This window comes from Eschrichtius robustus, chromosome 10 (assembly GCF_028021215.1).
Source record: "Eschrichtius robustus isolate mEscRob2 chromosome 10, mEscRob2.pri, whole genome shotgun sequence".
Taxonomy (NCBI): Eukaryota; Metazoa; Chordata; class Mammalia; order Artiodactyla; family Eschrichtiidae; genus Eschrichtius; species Eschrichtius robustus.
Genome location: NC_090833.1, coordinates 34,993,968 through 35,014,818, shown reverse-complemented (window position 1 = coordinate 35,014,818; position 20,851 = coordinate 34,993,968). Strand labels below are relative to the sequence as shown.

The 20,851-nt window shown below is 47.3% G+C and overlaps 1 protein-coding gene and 2 long non-coding RNA genes across 5 annotated transcripts in view; 2 read left to right on the top strand and 1 right to left on the bottom strand.

Annotated features, from left to right (window-relative positions):
- The window catches only part of SHB (SH2 domain containing adaptor protein B), a 133,681-nt gene extending 131,526 nt beyond the window's left edge, over positions 1 to 2,155 (bottom strand). The window contains exon 1 of one of the 2 annotated variants that reach the window (XM_068553721.1): positions 945 to 2,155. In XM_068553721.1, coding sequence (XP_068409822.1) covers positions 945 to 1,655 — 711 coding nt within the window. In that variant the 5' untranslated portion in view covers positions 1,656 to 2,155. The remainder of the gene's footprint in view (positions 1 to 944) is intronic. The other variant, XM_068553722.1, reaches the window with a different exon arrangement.
- A 286-nt stretch (positions 2,156 to 2,441) lies between these two features.
- On the top strand, positions 2,442 to 9,003 carry LOC137770240 (uncharacterized). Of its 2 annotated transcripts, none has more exons than XR_011075156.1 (3): positions 2,442 to 3,304; positions 6,334 to 6,495; positions 8,789 to 9,003. It is a non-coding gene; the product is annotated as an uncharacterized lncRNA (long non-coding RNA). The 2 variants fall into 2 exon arrangements; XR_011075157.1 differs by having other exon boundaries at positions 2,442 to 3,374.
- A 1,542-nt stretch (positions 9,004 to 10,545) lies between these two features.
- The window catches only part of LOC137770209 (uncharacterized), a 104,825-nt gene continuing 94,519 nt past the window's right edge, over positions 10,546 to 20,851 (top strand). The window contains exons 1-3 of the long non-coding RNA XR_011075137.1: positions 10,546 to 11,192; positions 11,752 to 11,854; positions 13,186 to 13,290. This is a non-coding gene — a long non-coding RNA (uncharacterized lncRNA). The remainder of the gene's footprint in view (positions 11,193 to 11,751; positions 11,855 to 13,185; positions 13,291 to 20,851) is intronic.

The following is a 20,851-nucleotide window of genomic DNA, read 5'->3' as shown; positions in this document are numbered from 1 at the left end:
TAGACAGAACAAGTATTATTTCATGGGGGAAAGGAGGGTGTCACAGGAGTGTGAAGGGGGAGGAGAGGGCCCCATCTGGCTGGAATTAACTAACCTGCTTCAAAGGTGGGGGATCAAGATGGTCTGATTTGTTAGGGAGGGGGGTTGCACAAAATCGTCCGCCTCATCCCTGGGGCTGTATGGGGTGGGGGTAAGGTCAGGAAGGAAGGTGAGGTTTGGAGGGGTGGGTCTCCTTCCAGCTGGCTGGGTAGGCGGACCCCTCCCATGCGCGGCTGGAGGAACTGACAGGTCTAAGTGGAGCGCTCTTGTAGGCCAGCTCACTGCAACTGGAAGAGCACGCTTGGGGGTTCCCGGTGCAGCTCCAGTACAAAAGGCCGCCCCATTTCGAAACCTGGCGCGGGGGGTGGGTCAGGGCAGGGCGTTTAGAGTGATTTACATATATCCATTTAAAGACAGCCGGTCTGAATCTGCCATCGGAAATGGGTAATATCCGGCGAGTCCCTTCCCAGCTCTGGACCTCAGTTTCCCATGTATAGAATCAGGGGCAGGAGGAAGAGGAGGTAGACAAGAGTAAACACGCTTTTAAGTCCGTGACAGCTCTGCCTCTCTGACTTTCCTTCTCGGGGGGCTGAAGGGCTAGTTGGGTGTCTCTTTCTTGGGCAAGGCTGGGCGGGGCGCTCTCGTCAGGCTACTTCCGAAACGGGCACCTGGCTGTGGGCTCAGAGAGAGGACGTTTTGGCAGCAACAGTGAAAGAGACTGTGTCAGGAGGCCGCCGATCGGCGGCAAAGCGCGTGCAGAGGCAGAACTGGGAAGCACCGTTGAGAGGCCTGACCCCAAGGTCCTAGCCCGAGTGGATGTAGGAACTCGAAAGTAGAGCGGTGCCTCAGTTTACCCGTGCGCACAGTGGCTCTGGAACCTCGGGTGAGGCCGAGGGGCGCCTTACCTTGTCCTTTTTGCCGGCACCGCTCTCTTCCGCGGCCGAGGCGCCACACTTGTTGAGCAGTTTCTTGCTTCCGCAGGCCGTCGGGCTCCAGGTGCGGCCGCCTGAGCAGGAGCCCCCCGGGTGTTCTGCGGCACCGCCCCCGGCACTCTCCACCTTAATGAGGCGGTGCTTGGGGGAGATGTAGCGCACCTCGGCTGGCGTGGCGGGCCGCCGCTCGCTGCTGCTGCGGTAGAGGTGCGGAGAGCCCGAGGACGAGGACGAGGACGCGGCAGCGCCCACGCCGGAGGAAGCACAGCAGCAGCCCGCGGCGCCCGACGCGGACGAGGCCGAGAAGGCACGCTGGCCCCCGCCTGGCTCCCCGCCGCCGCAGTAGTCCAGGCGGCACATGGCGCGCAGTTTGCGCAGAGACGAGCCGGGCCCGTTGTAAGGGTCCTCAAAGTCGCGCTCCTTCTGTGCGCGGTAGGCGCGGATGAGGTCGCTAGTGCTGCCGCTGTCGTCGGGCAGCGATCCCGACGAGGCCGAGAAGCAGGAGGCGGCGGCCGTACCGCAGGACGCCGAGGTGGCCGAGGGGGCCTGCGGCACGGCCTGGGGGTGCTGCGAGGGCCGCTCGCCCCGGCGCCGCTGCTCGCGGTAGTCGGGCCGCGGCGGCTGCGGGGGGCTCTTGGTCTTGCTGTTGCCCAAGCTGAAGTACTTGTTCAGCCACTTGGCCATGGCGAGAGGCCGCCTAGGGCCGCGGCGCGGGAGCCGGGTCCGCCGCCGCGGCCATTCGGGGGGCAGTGCTGCCGCCCAGGTCCCTCGGCGCCCCGGCCCCGGCGAGGGGCGTCCGGGGCGCCCGCTCCCGACGCCAAGTTCAAGTTCTCTCCGCCGCCTCCTGCCGGCCGCTCCCGGGCTCCGGCCGCTGCAGCACCGCCCTCCGCCTCCTCCGCGCGCCTCCCGGGCTTCGGATCTTGTGCCCTTCGCGGGCGCGTCTCATGGGATCCGGCCGCGGCCCCACAGATAACTAAAGGCCCGGGCGCCCCGCTCCTCGGACGCTCTGGCCGTGCGCTCCGCCACGGAGCGCGCTCCTGCCCCGTCGGAACCGCAGCCACCGCCTTGGCCCGGATCCCTGGTACTGCTGGAACTTGTCGGCGTCCTCGGCCCCCCACTTCTTCCTTCCCGAGAACGCTGTAGCGAGCTCGGCACCCGGCCGGCTAGCAAGCGGGCCGGAGAGCTAGCGAGCAAGCGACGAGGGAGGGAGGAGGCAGCCGGTGCCCGCCCGAGCCCGCGCGCCCGTGCCCGTCCCGGCGGCGCCTGCTGCTGCCGCTGTCGCCGCCTCCCGAACCGCCGCGTGTGTGACACTCGGGCCGCCAGAGCCCGCCCCGCGCCGCAGCCCCGCCCTCCCCGGGCCAGCGCGCGCCCCGCCCCCAGCCCGCCCCCGCAGACCCCGCCCCGCCCACCCCCACAAGTCCTGCTCCCAGACCTCGGCCCTGGCTCCGCCCCTCTTGCGCCCGGGTCCTGGGCAGAAGCAGCTCCTCTCTTCAGCACGCGCCACCTCCTGTGGCCGCCTCGGCGCCAGGCCCTGGGTCTCGCCTGAGGGCGTCGGGGTCCCGCGGCGCAACCGGCCCCGCCTCGCTCGCAGTCCGCCGCCTCCTAGGACGAGAGGTTGCCAGCCTAAGCCTGCAGCGCGCAGAGGCCAAACCCTTCCCCGGGACCCGCGCGCTGTGCTACCCAGGGATCCCCACTGTTGGGGACACGGGGCTTTTCTACTTTACGGCGTGACCCGCTTGGAGGAATTACGGTGCCGAGACCCCTTAGGGACAGGGTGTCTATTCCCTACTTAAAGGGACGAAGACTCCGGTTCAGCCCACTGTGCCAGACCTTCGGAGGAATCCTTATGCAAATGAGCGTTTTAGCAATCCAGATGACGGATGCGGCCAGGATAGGCGGCAGGGGTCCGGCCCCCCACCAGTTGGAGAGCCAAGCTAAGGGGAGGTCGGAATGTTTGCTTACCTTTTCACCTCTGAGGAAGTCGTGGCTTTAACCCTGTTCACGGCCAACCTGGCAGAGCGAGCTGTGGGAACGTTTAAAGCCTAAGATTGTAGGAGCTGGCAAGGCTCCATTTAATCCAGGGCCCTCATTTTACAGACGGAGAAACTGAGGCTCAGAGGAAGGTCACCCAGGTGGGCCTGGATGCCAGTTCCCGGTCTGGTAGCGCCGAAATTGTGTCATTTCTACTAGTCTCTACTTTGCAATTTAAGGTCGTCCTCTGATTATTAAAATGCTGAAACTGAGGCCGAGTGAGGAGCACAGCCTGCTCGGTAAAGCTTTTCCTGGGAGGCCGCATATGCTCTGCCGAGGAAGAGGAGCTGCCTAGAAATGAGGTAACTGCCAGTAGAGCCGGTGCTCCTTTGAATTAGGCTGATCAAGCTCCAGAATATGACATACCCTAAGGTATGAATTGACACCTGAGAAATTCTCTAAGTATGCTAACTTATTAGGATGATAGTCCAAATCATTAATTACCTCCACTGGCAACCTGTATATTATAGATGGGCTTTGGGGGAATCTATTTTTTCCTGTATCCCGTAGGAAAAGTGGGGCCTGTTAGGGCAGGGAGCAAGGCCAGTGACTCTTTTGGCCAGAACTGGAGGTGGAGGTCAGACTCGCAGTCTGAGGCTCTTGGGCAGGGAGGGCCTCTTCCCCTGCCTGAGGCCACCGTGGGGAAGTGGCAGAACCAGGACTCCAACTTGGGTCTTACTCTGAATCCTGTGCTCTGTCCACTCAGCCACAAACAGTGAAGCAGTGGAATTGACTGCAAACTGTCCCTTCAGGATCAAGCTATTTGCTCTTCCCCTCTGGTCAGACAGGACTGTCATCCTCTATGAGCCAGTTAAATTTTACAAACCCACTATATGATGCCATAGTCACAGACATCATCAACAACTACACAGCCCCTTCATTGCCTGAGATCTACTTTTTTAGAATTTCACAGGAAGTCTATGATGTGGGGGGGTGTGTGTTTGTGGGGTGTCTGGGGGATGGTGAGAGGACCCAGAAGTTGACCTGAGCTAAGATGTTTATTTTGGGTGTCCCTAGACTTAACTATCTCAGATTACTCTTTAAATCATTCCTCTACTGTATAAACACTTAATTATCCCACAAGTAAGAGAGGCTCAAAAAGAAAACCTGAAAGGCAAGGACGTTCTCCTTGCGAGCCCCTCCTTTCAACCAACCACAAATCCCCTTCTGCTCCCTTCCTTCCCATCTCTGCTTCTAGGTTCAGGAAGGAGGAATGGCCAGATCCTGGCAACAGGCCAGGACACCCTGGGCAAGAAAGTCTTCTCCAGGATCTGGAAACTTGTTCCCTGCGCGTGGGTTGCACATGGAAGAGTGATCTCTGCCTTTTCCAAAGGTTTAGGAAGAGAAGTTATATTTCACAACTTATTTTTCCCATTTCACTTTCAGCAGGCCATGGGGTCAGACCCACTTTTCCATGTGATGCCTCTGCTGGGATATAATTTGCAAGCCAAAATTATTGTAATGCTATAGTATTATGCCAAAAACTTCCAGAGCACTTGTGTATCTGCTCAACCCCTACATGTTCTGTATATAATTAACCCTCCTCAGCATCCCTACAATCTCGTGTTATTCCCAATTTACAGATGGGTAACTGACCTAAGATAGTATTTATTTCAAGCAGGCAAAAAAACACATGGGTGTTTTCCTTTGGGAACTAATAGTGACATCTTACAAGACTCAGAGTCAGAAATAATCAGTCTGAAAGGAAACAGAAACGTTCCCGAAAGACGATGTTGGAGAAGCAGTGTGTCAAATGGTTAGAGGAGACAGGGACTTGTAAGAAAAGGATCAGAACACTATAGGTGGTTAGAGCTGGACAGACTCTTCAGAAAGCCAACCACCCCATTTCAGAGAGAAGACGGACCAGTGAAGGGAAGAGGTTGAGTCAAGAGACATGGCTGGGATTGGCATCCAGTCTCTTTGACATCACAAACCCAATTCTATGGCCATCATTCTTGGCATTTTTTACTTTTATATCCCCCCTTCTTGTCCCCAGTTTTCTTATTGGAAGGGTTGGGTGTGGTCCTGTTCCTGTTTCTGCCCTGTCTCAACTTCTCATTTTAGACCAAGGTGGGGACATGGCAGCTCTTTTCTCTGCACTCCCAATATCTGGAGGTAGGCTCTGCCATTGGTGGAGGCCTAGAAAAATGGTGCCACCATCCCAACAGATTCATCAAACAGAACTTTTTCAGTTCAGTCTGTCAAATGTTAATGTCAGTCCCTTGCTATGTACCAGCCTGGGAGTCTGGGCTGGAAGCATGGATTTGAGAGTCATTAATCCTCAGTGAAGACCTGAAGCAAAACCCTCAGTCATCCTTGACACCTTTTTTATTCCTGCTCCATCCAACCCATCAGCAAAGAATATGCAGAATCCTACCATGTCTCACCACCTCCACTGCTCCTACCCCGGTCCAACTCCTTCATCCCTTGACTGTATCATTGCAGGTGTATCCTACCCATTTCCTGGTTTCTTTCTCAACGCAGCAACCAGTGATCCTATTAAAAATGAATCTGATTAAATCCCCCATTAAATCCCCATGTCCCGGGACTTTCCTGGCGGTCCAGTGGTTAAGACTCCGTGCTTCCACTGCAGGGGGCACAGGTTCGATCCCTGGTCGGGGAGTTCCCACATGGCATGCTTGCAGCCAAAAAAGAAAAAAGAAAAAAATCCCCATGTCCCTAATAGATGCCAAAAATAGTTACAGTGGCCCATAAGGCCTCACATGACCTAGTCCCCTTAAATTCCCACTCCAGCCAGGCAGCCTCTTTGCTGTTCCTTGAATCCTCTCACCTTGGGCCTTTGCACTACATCTCCTCTGCCTGGAATGCTTCCCCACTGCTGTCACCATTCACTCCCTTCTGGTCTTTTTTTAAATGGCACGTGCTCAGTGAAGCCTCTCCTGGGCACCATATCTAGAATTGTCCTCCACACTCAACACTTCCTATCCTCATCTCTGCTTTATTTTTCTGAGTTATCACTCATTCCCAGTTCACACACAGCATATTTTACTTATTGTTCTTGTTTATTCTTTGTCTTGCCCCACGATGGGGTAGGGATCTTTACTCTTTGTTCACTGCATATCTTCTGTGTCAAGAACAGGGCCTGACACCTAGCAGGCATGGGATCAATATCTGTGAAATGAATGAGTGAACGTGAGTGGCTGATCATGGAGGGTAGAATAGCAGAGGGCTAAAGCTTGCCATCTCTCTGCCTCGGACATGGTGCTAGTGGCTTTAGCTTTGGTCTGGATGTGGGAGCATGTCAGACTTGCCGCATTTTTAAAGCAGATGTGTTCAGGGGATCTGTTCCCAGACTGTGTCTCTTCCGCAGAGGAAGCAGAACGAGATTCATCCCTGTCTTCCCAGCATCCGGAGGGGGCTCCAGGAAGGTTGCGGGGTCCAGGTAGCCCTTTCCACACAAGTCCCAGTCGTGCTGACACGCAAGCCTGTCCGCGGTGTCGCTGAGCCAGCTCTGTTGTTCCCTCCACCTCAGGTACAACTAATCTTAGGAATCTCATTGCTGGTCAAAAGATAATCCTCTATATCTAGATTAAAGACTGTGTTTTGACCATTACTGCGCACTGAATGTTGAGCCAACAATTTAATTGAGCTGTTTATGCTGCTGCCTTGATTTCTTCCCAGAGAATTTGCAACTAATTCCAAGTGTCTCTGTGAATTAAGTGGGCCTCTCCCAACATGCTTTGCCTGTCATTTGCCTGTGCCAAATCCCACTTGTCCTTGTGTTACCCAATTATGGGCTCTCCCTCACAGCTGTATGTGGCCGGGACCACTTCCAGCCCACTTCCTCCTCGAGGTGGCCATTAATTATATGGCCCCGAGAATGGCCATACCCCAGGACAGCCTCTATGGTACCTGCAGCAGTAGAAAGGGAGGGTGGAGGTGAGGACTGGGACAGCAGCAGAGAGGACATAAATCAGACTGACCCCTTTGAAGTCACCTCTAGGAGACTGACAATAACCCCCTAACAAGAGGATACAAGTGTCTTTAGCACAGTTAAGTGTGATGGAAGGAAAAGAGTTTTGGATGGAGGTCAAGACTGCTGAGTTCTTATCCTGGCTCTCTTCTGACTTCCTACATGACCTCTACGGCCTCGATGTTACTATTTATAAAATGGGAGCTGGCAGATCATTGTTTCTCATTCCATGTCATGGAGTGTCTAAGGGCAGGGTTGCCAGATTTAGAAAAAATGAAACAAAATAACAATAACAAAAATGGACATCCATGCAATATTTGGGGTATACTTATAGTAAAATATTATTTGTTGTTTATTTAGAATTCAAATTTAACTGGGTGTCCTATATTTTATCTGGTGATCTCAGGCAAGTGTCCTCATGGGAGATAAAGGGGGCTCCCCACCCCTAGCCCAGCCTCTGCTGATGAAATGTATGAGAGCAGACCTCTCAACTCCAGCTGAAAATTTAGAATCACCTACAGAGCTTATACAACATCTAGTGACCAGTCTGTATTCCAGACCAATTAAATCAGAATTCTGAGGGTGGATTCAGGAATTAGTCTATATATTTTTTTTCTCCCCAGATGAGTCCAATGTGCAGCCAAGTTTGGAAACCACTGGACTAGAGCAAGGGTTCTTAAAGTGAGGCCCCAGGACCAGAGCATCAGCTTCACCTGAGAACCCATTAGAAATATAAATTCCGACTTGCAGACCTTCAGAATCAGAAACTGGGTGTTGTGGCCCAGAAAGCCCTCCAGGGACTCTGCTGTATCTGAAGTTTTAGAGCCAGTTTAAAAGTTCCTTTGATGCCAGTAGGGCACCTGATCAGCAAGTGGGTGCTAGAAAAGCGAACTGGTTGATTTGCAGTGATGCATCTTAATGGTCAAACTGCCTGTCCTCTAGCAATTGCAGTCTAAATTATGGGGTTTGCAACCCACCAAATGCAGTGACTTTTTGAGTCTCAAACTTTGGTCTGATGGCAGTCTTGAAGGCTACTGTCGTCACCTGGCAGCATGATAGGTTAGGCCAGGAAAAGCCAGAAGTAGGCCAGAGGAGTCTGAGGGCATAAAATTCTGGGTCAGGCAGCCTGAAGGCACAGCGGAAGGGGCTTGGAGCCCATGAGCAAGGAGGAAGCAGAAAGTGTGACAGAAAGGAACCAGACAGGGTCAGGGGGGGCAGGAGGTCAGCCCAGGTCCCAAGGAGATGAGGTGGGGATGGGGTGGGGAGGAGCAGTGAGAAATAAAGATATCTCCAGGGCTGGTTAGGCCGAGTCAGGCACTGCTTCTGCGAGGAGCCAGGACCAGGGCAGGCCAGAGCTGAGGCCAACCAGTGGAGGTGGAGAAGGAAGGCTGTGCTTGTTTTGTGATGATCAAAAACAGAGCAGCGTTTTTCTGCAGCCTCGGAAGACAAATACAAGCCCACTGGCACCGTCAGGTTTTTGTCTATGGGGGTCTCACAGTTCCAGGTTGATTTGTTTTGGGGGATGCCAGGTGCCCAGGATGTGTGACTCTCCTGTCCTTGAGAGACTTCTGGAGGGCAAGTCGTTGGGGCTGTGCATGATTCATTGCTGTCCACCCCCAGGATTCCCTCAGCACCTGCCAAACGCTAGGCCCTGAGTGACTGTGTGTGAAACTGAATCCCATAGGGATCCAACAAAGCAGGGTTCTTAAATATGAGTTATCACCTCAGGCCTTAATAAACCACACCAGTGAGGAACCACAGACATTCCACATGCAAAAGGGCACTTGTCACCCTCGTAGAATCATCGCAGACTCTGCTCCCTGCTGCCTGCCTTTCTCCCTTCTTTCCACAGAGCTCGTCTCCTGTACAAAGCGCAGCTCCCCTAGGGAACAATTGAAAAAGAAGGCATAAAGGCAGCAAACATCGCAACCTCCAAGATTACACTTACCTGGGTTCTAATGCGAACGACTTTGTGTGCTAGTGTGTAAAACTATAAATCTGAGGCCTTTAATCTGATTCTCATCTCCAAAATAAACTTCGGAGTTCCTAAAAGGTACAATATTACTTTAAGCCCTACAGTTGGGAAAGTGATTTATTTCTTCATTGTTAAACCACACACACACAGATGTTCTTCTGATGCAATTTCCATCCTCTCATTTTCGTTGTAATATCTAAAGACAATTTTTATTTTTATTTTTTAATTTTTTGTAACATCTTTATTGGAGTATAATTGCTTTACAATGGTGTGTTAGTTTCTGCTTTATAACCAAGTGAATCAGCTAGACATATACGTATATCCTCATATCTCTTCCCTCTTGCGTCTCCCTCCCACCCTCCCTATCCCACCCCTCTAGGTGGTCACAAAGCACCAAGCTGATCTCCCTGTGCTATGTGGCTGCTTCCCACTTGCTTTCTATTTTACATTTGGTAGTGTATATATGTCCATGCCACTGTCTCACTTCTGTCCCAGCTTACCCTTCCCCCTCCCTGTGTCCTCAAGTCCATTCTCTATGTCTGCGTCTTTATTGCTGTCCTGCCCCTAGGTTCTTCAGAACGTGTTTTGTTTTTTTTTCTTAAAGATTCCATATATATGTGTTAGCATACGGTATTTATTTTTCTTAAAGACAATTTTTAAAAGCCATTTTCCATGCATAATTTTCTACTGCTACGTTTTATTTTTTTCTTGAATGACAGTGGTTACCATGCTGCCATCTGAGCCTTACCTGAGGGGGTGCATTGTTCTTAGCCAGAGCCAGGAAAGAGTTAAAGTTGCAAAGGGCAGTCTGTCATCTGTCTCAGTTTGGGGATGGAGTGGGGCTGGAGACTGCCCAATTGTCTCTTTCCCTCCCTGGGGCTGAGTGCAGGATGTCGAATCTCCCAAAATAACTCTGACCATGTGGGTAAATGCCTGCCCAGAGCTGGTTTGGAATAGAAGATTCTCAGGATCAGAGGGGAGCTCTCCCGGCCAAATGATCTGATCTGGCTGGAAGAGAGAGGAGCCCAGCACCTTCCAAACCAAATGTCCACTAACAAGCCCTCACCTGGCCCCAGGGAAAACCAGGTGATCCCCGTCAGCTTCTGTCACCCAGGTGGCAGCCCACAGAGTGACCATCCCCAGACAGAGTCCCGTAAGGCCAGTGGGAGAGGTCCCATCAGATCCAGGGCAGAATCTAAGTGAGCCTCTCAGTCACTGGAATTTCTGGAGCCCTTGGGGTTTGCAAGATGCTGTAGAATCACCGTTTATTGCACATGTCCAGAGGAGGGAACTGCTGGCTTTTGTGGCTTCCCAGAGTCATGTTGAGTGGAGGGGTTCCTTCTGCCTGGGCCTCGAGCTCGCTCTGATCGCTGTAGTCCCAAGGTGCAGACAGTGATGGATTTGGGGGGTCCCCTCACCCCCAATACTGGGGCAGCATTTCATTCATATACTTTGAGTCTGGAGCTGGCAAAGCCCAGAGAGAAACATTGCTTTCCTAAGTCTCCTGCTTTTATCTTTATTTACAACTCGATTCGTATTTCCGTTTGTCCCCATTTGTGGACATTTTTGTGGTGGGTATAACCTTTTAATGTTATTATTAGGCTCTAACCACAGGAATCCACTTCTCCAATGGACCAATTTTGCTATAAAGTAGCACGTTCACCCTGGCCACGGTGTGGGTCAAGGGTGCTTAAACTCTGAGTGTGCCCCAGAATCACCTCAGAAAACAGCATTAGAATGTACACTGCCAACACTGCAGAGAAGCCGACTCAGAGCCTAGTGGGGCTCAGGAATCTGCATTTTTACATGAACCACAGCTGATTCTGCTCAGACGAGCCAACTATCCCACTTTGAGAAGCTCTGGCTAGTCTCTGAGCTCTGATCCACGGTGTGAACCAAGAAATCATGGGTGGAGGCATTTCTTACTTTTGTTCCCAAGACCCAACGTTCAGAGGGTCGGCCAGCCTGCCTCTCAGGCAGTGTGTCCCTGCAGGGCATCATGTCTCCTCACCTGTGCATTCTAAGGGACATATGGTTCTTCTTATTTATCCTGAGCAAATCTCCCTCAGAGGCCCGTGTAACGGATTCTGAGAAGTGGGGATTAGGCGGGAGGAAGGGAGGAGAACAAATGTGGACACAGAATACAAGAGGACGCTATGCTGGCCACTGTGCTCCAGGCTTCGTCGTCCCACAGAAGCGCATATGGTGGGCACTAACACCCATCTTCCAGCTGAGGACGTGAGGGCTCAGAGGTCACACAGCTAATAAGAGCTGGACTCAGGTATGTTCGATTTAAAGGCCTCCTTTCTTTCCTTGGTTTTTTTGTTTGTTTGTTTGTTTTGGAGTCAGGATGGATGCATTTAAAAAATTTTTAAACTTTTTATTGTGAAAGATTTCAAACTACAGAAAAATTGCAAGAATAGTACAACCAACCCCACAGACCCTTTAATTGTTAACGTTTTGCCACATCTGCACTCTACCTATTGTCGACTGAAAGAAACAAAACAAAACTGCACAACATGAGAGCTGTGAGTTCAGTTTCATTTGGGGACTTACTGAGGACTATAGCCTGGGAGACAGCCTCTCAGATAGCTCTGAGAAACTGCTCCAAAGAGGTGGGGTGGGGGGGGGGGCAGGTCAGTGTATATATGATTTTGGTGAAGGGGGTACATGCAATCAAGCACACATCTCTGCAGAAGGTTGCTGCTGGTCACAGGGAGCAGATGTCTCCATTCATGATTTTAGTGCTTTTCTAGGTATGAGAAGATGCAAGAAATTGGGTTCATAAAATTTCCTCCTGAAAATATCTATCTGAAGGCCTGTTCTGCCGGGTTTTCCAGATCAAAGTGCCTTGTTCCTGATCTCCGTCCTGAACTCCTTTCAGGGTGTGTTAAAGGTCAGCGACTGCAGTGGCTAGAGACTTCATTCTTGGAGAACCAGATGGTGAGCAACACTTTTTAATTGTGTCTATATCCATCCATCTATCTATCTATCTATCAATTTTGCTAATTCTTTTGAGAATGACTTGAAAGCGCTTGATTTACTCCTAAATATTTCAGCTCATCTCCAGAGAACAGTGGCATTCTTCCACAAAGCCACAGTAAAATTATCACACTTGGGAAGTTTAACATTAATACATTACTATTTGATATTTGGTTTACTTTACCAATTGTTTATAAAATGTCCTTTATAACATTTTTTTTTTTTTGATTCAGCATCCAATTCAGGATCATTCATTGTATTTAGCTGTCACATTTCTTTAGTCTCTTCTCATCTAGAGCTTGGCATTCCAGTCTTTATTTTTTGTCTTTTATGACACTGACATGTTTCAAGAGACCAGGCCAGTTGTTTTGCAGAATATCCCTCAGTTTGGATTTGTCACATTGCTTCCTCATGATTGTAGTCTTCTTAGGGCTTTGTGTCAGAGGGACAAAGGCTTTGCCCTTTTGATTGTCCTCCACTGCCTCTTGCCAGGTGAGGGTCAAGGTTGGCCCTTTGTACTGTTATAAGGACCAGTTTTGGAAGAAAAGCAGCATAGCTTGGGGGAATGAGTGCAGGCCTTGATCATAGCTGCCTCCCATTCTGAGGCACGAGATTTTTCAGGAAAATACTTAGAGACCACTGCAAAATGTCATGTCTGCCTAAGCCTAAAGTTTGACAGTGCCAGAGGAGCGAAAACCTGGCTTCTGCCTTATCCTGCCTTGCACATCTTGGCAAGTGCTTCTCCTTGAAGAACTGCTGTCTCTGAAGGCAGGGATTCTGGAACATGCACTTCCCAGACTTCTAGCCCCTTGATAAAGGGAAGAACATAGAAGGGTCATTGCCTCTATCATTTACTGGGCCAGTAGAAGTCTTTCCTGGGGAGTCTTCTGATGGAACTAGTGGGGAAGACTTCTGGGGTCACAACTAGAAGTACTGGTTGTACTGGTTACCTTGGAGGCTATCCTCCCTGACTTTTGGAGGAAGCCCAGCTGTGGTAGGAGAGAATGAGGCTCTCAAAGAGTGAGAACAGAGTGAAAAACATAGGTGGAGATGGAGAGGGAGAGGAGGAGGGAGGGGAAGAGAGAGATGGAGGTGGAGATGGGGTGTGGGAGGGAGGGAGAGAGAGCATGAGAGAGAACACTCAGGAAAGCTGATGACACTGTGACATTGTGTCAACCCTGGGTTTGGTCATACCCTTTGCCACTGCTGTCCATGTCCTTCTCAATTATTTCAATTCATAAATTTCTTTTTTGCCTAAGCTAATTTAATTTGCTGTTACTTGCAACCAACAGGGTCCTAATGAATAGCAGGGAGGACATTAGTGTCCAAGGGCAATGTGTGCTGTGCAAAGAAGAAGAACAAAGTGAAGAAAGTGGTAGGAGCACCCAGAGGAGAAGGTAATAAGAAGAGAGTTCATCTCCATTTTATCTTTTATCTTGGAAATATTATTTTAGCCATAATGTTTTTCTTAGTTGTTACTTCTCATGGCTGTTACTTCCTTCCAGAATACTCTTCTTCTTTTCCTTCTTATGATGTTTCGATTTATAATAAGAGATATATATTTGGTCTTCATCCCGTTCCTTCCACAGAGCTCCTAAAACCCTTGGAATTTCTTAAGTGTTAAGAGCACAAATGTGAAATGGGTGTCTTTTGTTATTCTGAACAAGCCCCTTTCAACCACACCTGAGTTTATGTTAATGAGGTGACTTTGGGAAAGCTCCTGGGCTGGGGGCTGGATGCTGGGGGACTAACAACCAGTGATTAGAGTGTTGAAACTTTCAAACCCCCTTCCAGGAAGGGGAGAGGGGCTGGAGGTTGAATTAATTGTCAATGGCTAATTTTTAATCAGTCGTGCCTATGTAATGAAACCTCCTTAAAAACTCAAGAGTAGAGTGTGGAGAGTTTCTCGGTTGGTGAACACATTTGGAAAGAGTGGTGCCCTGGAGAATGCATGGAAGCTCTCTGTGCCCCTTCCCACATACCTTGCCCTGTGTCTCTTCCATCTGGCTGTTCCTGAGTTATATCCTTTTGTAATAACCAGTAATCTAGTAATTCCTGAGTTCTGTTCTAGCAAATTAATCAAACCTGAGGAGGGGGTAGTGGGAATCTCCAAGTTATAACTGGTCTGTCAGAAGCACAGGTAACTGGACTTGCAATTGGCCATCTGAAGGTGGTGGTGGGGGGGATACGGTCTGTGGAACTAAGCCCTTAATCTATGGGATCTGATGCTATCTCCTGGTAGATAGTGTCAGAGTTGAGTTAAATTGTTGGATACCCAGTTGGTGTCACAGAATTGCTTGATGTTTGGAAAACTCACATATCTGGTGCCAGAAGTAGTGTGGTGGTAGAATGAGATTAAAGGAGATACGTAGGAGTATTTTCCTTTATTTTATTTTATTTTATTTGTTTTGGCCACACCACGCAGCTTGCAGGATCTCAGTTCCCCAACCAGGGATTGAACCCAGGCCACGGCAGTGAAAGCCCAGAATCCTAACCACTAGGCCACCGGGGAACTCCCAGGAGTATTTTTCCTTTACACTTTTGTTTCTGAAATACTTCCTTTCTTCCAAACACCAGTTCAAATCTGCTCCTTCCAGGGCCTCCTCAACTATTTCACCTCATTTCTTAATTCTTAAAGTTCTTGGCACAGAACAGTCAAACATCAAATTATTAAAATCTTTTTGTGTGTTTTGACTCTTCTTATTGACTCTGAATGCCTCAAGGTCATGGACTACATCTTACATCCCCTCTGCAATCCCCCATCCCCAGGTTTATCACCATTGACCTGTGCTCAATTAATACCAGGGAGTTGATGGACTGATTGCTCAGTGAGGATGCTGAAGTTGCCATGGGCAATAAACTGGAAGAGTAGGCGTGGAGGAGATGAATGCTGTCCAGGTGCCAGCCATCCAGGAATAAAGAAGCCTTTCCAGAAAGAGTAATCAAGCTCGCTCAAAAGGGCTTGGCACACGTGGGTGGGTCCCAAGCAGCGCACCTCTCCTAGTGGCCACAAGGGGGCGGCAGAGGGCACAGTCCAGTTCTCAAACTGTAGGTATGGCACTTGGATCTGCCAGCTGGTCAGCTAGCTGAGCCCTGCTGGAAAGGAGATCTTGGTCTAAGTGTTTTGCACAGGATAAGGTGGGCCTTATCCCAACCTAGACTAAAGTTGGGAAAGCCATAGGATGAACAAGTGGATGGCAGACATCAACAGGCATCTAAGAGTATGAGCTGGACCCTACAAAATCAAAGCAATCAGTGATCTTTAAAGATATCTAGACATTCTGCTAAGGACGAGGGGGCTGCCTCAGTGTTTTGGTGAAGGAAGAAGGAAGTCCAGGCATGGTATCGTGGCCAAGGCAAAGTCTAGGAGGGAGGAGTCCTGGAGTCCCATCTCTAAGCCTATAGGTCCTCAGCCCTGTGTCTATGGCTCCTGATGAATGCTTTGGCTCTGTGACCTATGGGATGATCTGCCCCTCTCTGAGCCTCAGGTGTCTCATCCTATACAAAGAACATTGGTGTCTAGAGACTCAGAGACTGGCCCTGTCTTTGCACTGGACTCCATGATGGCCGGGGATCCTTCCAGCTTAGATGGCCTCTGGGTTTATAAGAACAAAGCAGTTCAGTTGGCTACAAAAACCTTCATTACCCTGTCTGTGTCCACATGTTCTCTTTAAACCTTTCGTTGGGCCCGGTCCCAGGGGACCAAGGCTGTTCAATTACCTTTGTGGGAGCCAAGCAGTCTAACTTTTACATGCACCACCGCATGTCATAGCACACATCAAAATGCCCCCATATTCCACTACAAATACAATTATTTTGCTTTAAAATAGTCTTGAGGGCATTTTCAATAATTTAGTTTTCAAGATTATTTTGCCAATTTAATTTTTAGTGATATGATTTCTCAGAAATCATCATGCAGAGTTAGGGAAAACTTGAAGTGAAAGAATCCACTCAACGTTTTCAAATATAACATTTTTATGGATAACAAATTGAACAATTTAGAGAGTTGACATAATACTGTATTTCATGGACATTTAGTTAAATTTCAATTTTGGAATTTTCATTTTGTAAATTGGAGTCAATGAGAACGTTTGTGGTGTGCAAGGATTTTTCTAGGGTCTTAAAAAACTTGTATGTCCTCAGTCCTGTGTCTATGGCACCTGATGACTAAAACCCTCTTGCCTGAAGCAGCTGAGACAGAGTTGGGGCCGGGGGTCGCTTCTTTCAGTGATTACATTTTTTTGAATTTTTGAATTTTATTTTATTTATTTATTTTTTATACAGCAGGTTCTTGTTAGTTATCTATTTTATACATATTAGTGTATATATGTCAATCCCAGTCTCCCAATTCATCCCCCCCGCCGCCTCTTTCCCCCCTGGTGTCCATACGTTTGTTCTCTACATCTGTGTCTCTATTTCTGCCCTGCAAACCGGTTCATCTGTACCATTTTTCTAGGTTCCCCATATATGCATTAATATACGATATTTGTTTTTCTCTTTCTGACTTACTTCACTCTGTATGACAGTCTCTAGATCCATCCAAGTCCCTACAAATGACCCAATTTCGTTCCTTTTTATGCCTGAGTAATATTCCATTGTATATATGTACCACAACTTCTTTATCCATTCGTCTGTCGATGGGCATTTAGTTTGCTTCCATGTCCTGGCTATTGTAAATAGAGCTGCAATGAACATTGGGGTGCATGTGTCTTTTTGAATTATGGTTTTCTCTGGGTATATGCCCAGTAGTGGGATTGCTGGGTCATAAGGTAATTCTATTTTTAGTTTTTTAAGGAACGTCCATACTGTTCTCCATAGTGGCTGTATCAATTTACATTCCCACCAACAGTGCAAGAGGGTTCCCTTTTCTCCACACCCTCTCCAGCATTTGTTGTTTGCAGATTTTCTGATGATGCCCATTCTAACTGGTGTGAGGTGATACCTCATTGTAGTTTTGATTTGCATTTCTCTAATAATTAGTGATGTTGAGCAGCTTTTCATGTGCTTCTTGGCCATCTGTATGTCTTCTTTGGAGAGATGTCTATTTAGGTCTTCTGCCCATTTTTGGATTGAGTTGTTTGTTTTTTAATATTGAGCTGCATGAGCTGTTTATATACTTTGGAGATTAATCCTATGTCCATTGATTTGTTTGCAAATATTTTCTCCCATTCTGAGGGTTGTCTTTTCATCGTGTTTGTAGTTTTCTTTGCTGTGCAAAAGCTTTTAAGTTTCATTAGGGCCCATTTGTTTATTTTTGTTTTTATTTCCATTACTCTAGGAGGTGGATCATAAAAGATGTTGCTGTGGTTTATGTCAAAGAGTGTTTTTCCTATGTTCCTCTAAGAGTTTTAGAGTGTGTGTGGTCTTACATTTAGGTCTTTAATCCATTTTGAGTTTATTTTTGTGTATGGTGTTAGGGAGTGTTCTAATTTCATTCTTTTACATGTAGCTGTCCAGTTTTCCCAGCACCACTTATTGAAGAGACTGTCTTTTCTCCATTGTATATCCTTGCCGTATCATTTCATCTGCAAACAGTGACAGTTTTACTTCTTCTTTTCCAATTTGTATTCCTTTTATTTCTTTTTCTTCTCTGATTGCCATTGCTAAGACTTTCAAAACTATGTTGAATAAGAGTGTTGAGAGTGGACATCCTTGTCTTGTTCCTGATGTTAAAGGAAGTGCTTTCAGTTTTTCACCATTGAGAATGATGTTTGCTGTGGGTTTGTCATATATGGCCTTTATTATGTTGAGGTAGGTTCCCTCTATGCCCACTTTCTGGAGAGTTTTTATCATAAATGGGTGTTGAATTTTGTCAAAAGCGTTTTCTACATCTATTGAGATGATCATATGGTTTTTATTCTTCAGTTTGTTAATATGGTGTATCACACTGACTGATTTGCGTATATTGAAGAATCCTTGCATCCCTGGGATAAATCCCACTTGCTCATGGTATATGATCCTTTTAATGTGTTGTTGGATTCTGTTTGCTAGTATTTTGTTGAGGATTTTTGCATCTATATTCATCAGTGATGTTGGTCTGTAATTTTCTTTTTTTGTAGTATCTCTGGTTTTGGTATCAGGGTGATGGTGGCCTTGTAGAATGAGTTTGGGAGTGTTCCTTCCTCTGCAATTTTTTGGAAGAGTTTGAGAAGGATGGGTGTTAGCTCTTCTCTAAATGTTTGATAGAATTTACCTGTGAAGCCATCTGGTCCTGGACTTTTCTTTGTTGGAAGATTTTTAATCACAATTTCAATTTCATTACTTGTGATTGGTCTGTTCATATTTTCTATTTCTTGCTGGTTCAGTCTTGGAAGGTTATACCTTTTTAAGAATTTGTCCATTTCTTCCAGGTTGTCCATTTTATTGCCATAGAGTTGCTTGTAGTAGTCTCTTATGATGCTTTGTATTTCTGTGGTGTCCATTGTAACTTCTCCTTTTTCATTTCTAATTTTATTGATTTGAGTCTTCTCCCTCTTTTTCTTGATGAGTCTGGCTAAAGGTTTATCAATTTTGTTTATCTTCTCAAAGAACCAGGTTTTAGTTTTATTGATCTTTGCTATTGTTTTCTTTGTTTCTGTTTCATTTATTTCTGTTCTGATCTTTATGATTTCTTTCCTTCTACTATCTTTGGGTTTTGTTTGTTCTTCTTTCTCTAGTTCTTTTAGGTGTAAGTTTAGATTGTTTGAGATTTTTCTTGTTTCTTGAGGTAGGATTGTATTGCTATAAACTTCCCTCTTAGAACTGTTTTTGTTGCATCCCATAGGTTTTGGATCGTCATGCTTTCATTGTAACTTGTCTCTAGGTATTTTTTGTTTTCCTCTTTGAGTTCCTCAGTGATCTCTTGGTTGTTTAGTAACATTGTTTAGCCTCCATATGTTTGTGTTTTTTACGGTTTTTTTTCCCCCTGTAATTGATTTCTAATCTCATAGAATTGTGGTTGGAAAAGATGCTTGATATGATTTCAATTTTCTTAAATTTACCGAGGCTTGATTTGTGACCCAAGTTGTGATCTATCCTGGAGAATGTTCCGTGTGCACTTGAGAAGAAAGTGTAATCTGCTGTTTTGGGATGGAATGTCCTATAAATATCAATTAAATCTATCTGGCCCATTGTGTCATTTATTAATTTTCTGTCTGGATGATCTGTCCATTGGTGTAAGTGTGGTGTTAAAGTCCCCCACTATTATTGTGTTACTGTCCATTTCCTCTTTTATATCTGTTAGCAGTTGCCTTATGTATTGAGGTGCTCCTATGTTGGGTGCATATATATTTATAATTGTTATATCTTCTTCTTGGATTGATCCCTTGATCATTATGTAGTGTCCTTCCTTGTCTCTTGTAACATTCTTTATTTTAAAGTCTATATTGTCTGATATAAGTATTGCTACTCCAGCTTTCTTTTGATTTCCATTTGCATGGAATATCTTTTTCCATCCCCTCACTTACAGTCTGTATGTGTCCCTACGTCTGAAGTGGGTCTCTTGTAGACAACATATATATGGGTCTTGTTTTTGTATCCATTCAGTGACCCTGTGTCTTTTTGTTGGAGCATTTAATCCATTCACGTTTAAGGTAATTATCGTTATGTATGTTCCTATGACCATTTTCTTAATTGTTTTGGGTTTGTTTTTGTAGGTCATTTTCTTCTCTTATGTTTCCCACTTAGAGAAGTTCCTTTAGCATTTGTTGTAGAGTTGGTTTGGTGGTGCTGAATTCTCTTAGCTTTTGCTTGTCTGTAAAGCTTTTGATTTCTCCATCGAATCTGAATGAGATCCTTTCCGGGTAGAGTAATCTTGGTTGTAGGTTCTTCCCTTTCATCTCAGTGATTACATTTTGTGTTGTGTCTTCTGGCCTAGGAGCCTGAGCAAGCTTTGAGTGCCTGGAGAAGAAAAGGACACCTCCTCCCACTTCCCTTTAGTCTCAGAAATTTCATTGTAACCACATCTTTCAGCCAAGCCAGATAGACAGGCTCCTAGGCGGCAGAATCTCCCTGCTTGGGGAATTTTTGTAGAGGGGCACCTCCCAGTCCTCCCAGGCGTACCACATTCAAGCCAGACACCATCCCCATTGTCAACGTTTCCACAGCAATAGTTATCTCACAAAGGGCAATATCTTGCCAGAGAATTTGTTTTCTCTTGCTGATAATTTTTCTCCATAAACATTTTTGAGAGAGATGAATAGGTGTACCTTTCTGGAACGGTGGGCAGATGCTGGGGCGTGAAATGACTCCGAGAGGTATGTTTTATGGATGAGGGAGGGGAGGGTCCTGAGGACCGCCTTTTATTTCCCCAGCCTCTGACCTGGTTGCGGATGGCCAGGTTCCTCTTCTGCAGGTGGCGGTCCTCTTCACTCACTGCTGCTCACCTGAAGCTTTAAAGACCCAGCGTGGGTGGAAGCTACAGAGAGAGGCTCCCAAAGAGTTGGCACAAAATGCCACCAGCCTGTAACACTCTGGGCCCACCATGGAGACCTCGGTCTCCTCAGTGCATTTCCCAGCCAAGGCTACAGTTTTCAGATACTCCATTATGCTGGTATTTTTTAAATTTTCCTCTCTCTCTTTCTCTGTCTAACAACAAAGAAGGGAATGAATTCTTTTCCATCATAGTGCTAATGAATCTCAAAGGAAAAAAAAAGAGATGTCATCTCAGAAAAATAAAGAAGCTAACATAAAAACGGCAGACCCAGTGACCTTCAACAAAATGAACAAATGTGGGATTTTTCCATCATCTCTGTCTTGGACATGGGGAGCGTGATTGTTAATAACAAAGTGGCACCGAATGATTCACCGACAGTTCATCAGGGTCCCTCTGGAGCCTGGAGTCAACAATGCCAAATGACTCAGGAAGGTGGCAAACCACACATGGGTGAGGTGGGGACACAGCTCAGGCCCAGGGCACAGGCTTCAAAAGGGCTCATTTTCTCCCCAGGGTAGGGATGCCAGATTCAGCAAAAATAATAT